Source organism: Macaca mulatta, chromosome 12, assembly GCF_049350105.2.
Source record: "Macaca mulatta isolate MMU2019108-1 chromosome 12, T2T-MMU8v2.0, whole genome shotgun sequence".
Taxonomy (NCBI): Eukaryota; Metazoa; Chordata; class Mammalia; order Primates; family Cercopithecidae; genus Macaca; species Macaca mulatta.
The window spans coordinates 123,414,233-123,417,156 of record NC_133417.1 but is presented as its reverse complement, the minus strand read 5'-3'; the positions used below and the strand labels follow the sequence as shown (position 1 = coordinate 123,417,156).

Below are 2,924 nucleotides of genomic sequence, written 5' to 3'. Positions count from 1 at the left end.
TCACGAGGTCAGGAGATAGAGACCATCCTGGCTAACACGGTGAAACCCCGTCTCTACTAAAAATACAAAAAATTAGCTGGGTGTGGTGGCACACGCCTGTAGTCCCAGTTACTCATGAGGCTGAGGCAGGAGAATCGCTTGAACCTGGGAGGTGGAGGTGCAGTGAGCCTAGATCAGGCCATTGCACTCCAGCCTGAGTGACAGAGCGAGATTCTGTCTCAAAAAAAAAAAAAAAAAAAAAAAAAAGATACATCACTTTTATCAGTAGACAATTTCTCCTCATCTCTACTGAAAAAATGTTGAGTTGAAGAAATGTGAAATTATTAACTTGCCTGGGGTGCTCTCGTGGCTTGGTCCGGTTAAGATAGGAGGAGCAAATGTGACAGTGGAAATTAAGGCGATATTTTAAAAAATTTATTTATTTATTTATTTATTTACTTTTGAGACAGGGTCTTGCCCTGTTACTCAGGCTGGAGTGCACTGGCGCAATCATAGCTCACTGCAGGCTTGATCTCTCAGGCTCAAGCAATCCTCCAGCCTCAGCCTGCCTAGTAGCTGGGACCACAGGTCCACACTACCATGCCTGACTAATTTTTTTGATTTTTTAATACAGACAGGGTCTTGCCATGTTGCCCAGGCTGATCTCAAACTCCTGGGCTCAAGCAGTCCTCCCGCCTCAGCCTCCCAAAGTGCTGGGATTATAGGTGTGAGCCACTGTGCCAGGCCAAAAGATACTCTATTTGGATAGGAAGTGATGGCAGTTTACTCTGGGTGGAGTAGTGGAAATGGAGAAAAGCGGAGTTTTTGAGAATTATTTCAGTGAAAAAATCAAAAAGTTCTGGTGATGGACAGGTGCTCCACTAGTTTTCTATGCTGAGTAACAAATTACCACAAACTTAGCAGCCCCAAACAACACCCATTTATTATCTTACAGTTTCCATGGGTCAAGAGTCTAGGCACAACTTAACGGGGTCCTCTGCTCAGGAACTCACCAGACTTCAGACCAAGTATTGACATGGGCTGTAATTTCATCAGAGGCTCAACCAGGGAAAGGCCAATTTGCAAGCTTCCTCAGGTTGTTGGCAAATTCATCTCCTTGCAGTTGTAGCACTGAGGTCCCCATTTTCTTTCTGGCTCTCAGAGGCCAACCACAGTTCCTTGATAAACATGATAGCTTCTTCTTCTTTTTTTTTTTTTTCCTAATAAAAGAATTGTACTTACTTAGAAGCATTCAGAATGTCAACAAAACAGCTGCAACTTTTTATTTTTTGCAATTACAAAGTGGTATTCAGTTAACAGAACAATTATTTTGTATAAACTGCATCAGAGACAACTGAAGATGAAAAAACTACCATCCCTGTATATAACTAATTTGTGCTGTGGACCAACAAGAACCTGCTTTAAATTTCCATGCCAATTTACAACCCCCATACTGTACCAGGCAAGGTTAGTGGCTACTGAAAATACCACCAGGAGAGGGCTATCTAAAGACACATTTGGCAGTGTGTTAGCTATACAAAAAAAAAAAGACACTGTGCATTTTAAAAACAAATCTTACACAGCCTTACATTTCAATATTTTTCTTTAAAAGGAGTGAGTTTTTTGCAGGGGGGTTAAATGCTTTATAGACAAGAAAAAAAACTGTGCCAGAAGCAACTTATTCATCATCATCTTCTTCATCTTCATCTTTCTCCTCTTCCTTATCCTCTTCATCTTCCTCCTCTTCCTTCTATTTTCTTGCCTTTTTAGCCTTGACACTTCCCTTTTTTTTTGCTGCATCAGGCTTTCCTTTAGCTTGATATGCACAATATCCTATTCATATTTTTCCTTCAGCTTCGCAGCGTTCTTTTCATAAGGGTGCTTGTCATCTGCAGCAGTGTCATTCCACATCTCTCCCGGTTTCTTTCCAACATCACCAATGGACAGGCCAGGATGTTCTCCTTTGATTTTTGGGCGATACTCAGAACAGAACAGGAAAAAGGCTGAAGGAGGCCTCTTGGGTGCATTGGGATCCTTGAACTTCTTTTTTTTTTTTTTTTTTTTTTTGAGATGGAGTCTCATGCTGTTGCCCAGGCTGGAGTGCAGTGGCACTATCTCTGCTCACTGCAACCTCTGCCACTTGGGTTCTAGTGGTTCTCCTGCCTCAACCTACTGGGTGGCTGGGATTACAGGTGCCTGCCACTGCGCCTGGCTAATTTTTGTAGTTTTAGTAGAAAGGCGGTTTCACCATCTTGGCCAGGTAGTCTTGGATTCCTGACCTCGTGATCCACCGGCCTCGCGTACCAAAGTGCCGGAATTACAGGCGTGAGCCACCGAGCCCGGCCTGAACTTTTTTGTCTCCCGTTTAGGAGGGATATAAGTTTTCATTTCTCTTTCATAATGGGCCTTGTCCGCCTTTGGCATATCTTCAAATTTGCCTTTCTCTTTAGCAGTCATGATCTTCCACCTCTCTAGGCACTTCTGAGAAAACTCTGAGAAGTTGACTGAAGCAGCTGGGTGCTGCTGCTTATGCTCCTTCCAACAAGTTTGCACAAAAAATGCATGTGCTGACATTTTGCCTCTCAGCTTCTTAGGATCTCCTTTGCCCATGTTTAGTTATTTTTCCTCAGTGAGGCACAGAGTCGCCCAGTGCCCTTCTGGCTCTCACTTGCCCTGGCGCGGTCTCTATGGAGCTCAATGTACTGCAATGGCTGTGAGAGCGGGAGCCAGACGCAGCCTCCTCATTCCCTCTGCTCTGTAACATTACTCTTCGATAGCTTACTTCGTTAAAGCCAGCAAGGGAGTCTCTCTCGAGCCAGCTAAGATGGAGTATTATATAACATAACGTAATCACAGGAATGCCATCCAGTCACTATTGCCATATAACATATCCTAAACAAGATTCTAACATCTATCACCTTGGCTATATATCCCAAGTAGCTGGG

General features: G+C 43.5%; 1 protein-coding gene across 1 annotated transcript; it reads right to left on the bottom strand.

Moving 5' to 3' along the window:
• Positions 1-1,812: 1,812 nt before the first annotated feature.
• On the bottom strand, positions 1,813-2,713 carry LOC697679 (high mobility group protein B1-like). Its single transcript, XM_077957561.1, has 2 exons — positions 2,314-2,713; positions 1,813-2,022 (listed from the first exon to the last, which is right to left on the bottom strand). The coding sequence occupies exons 1-2, from the start codon at positions 2,587-2,589 to the stop codon at positions 1,813-1,815; spliced, it is 486 nt and encodes a 161-aa protein (XP_077813687.1). The 5' UTR covers positions 2,590-2,713.
• Between the last annotated feature and the right edge of the window lie 211 nt (positions 2,714-2,924).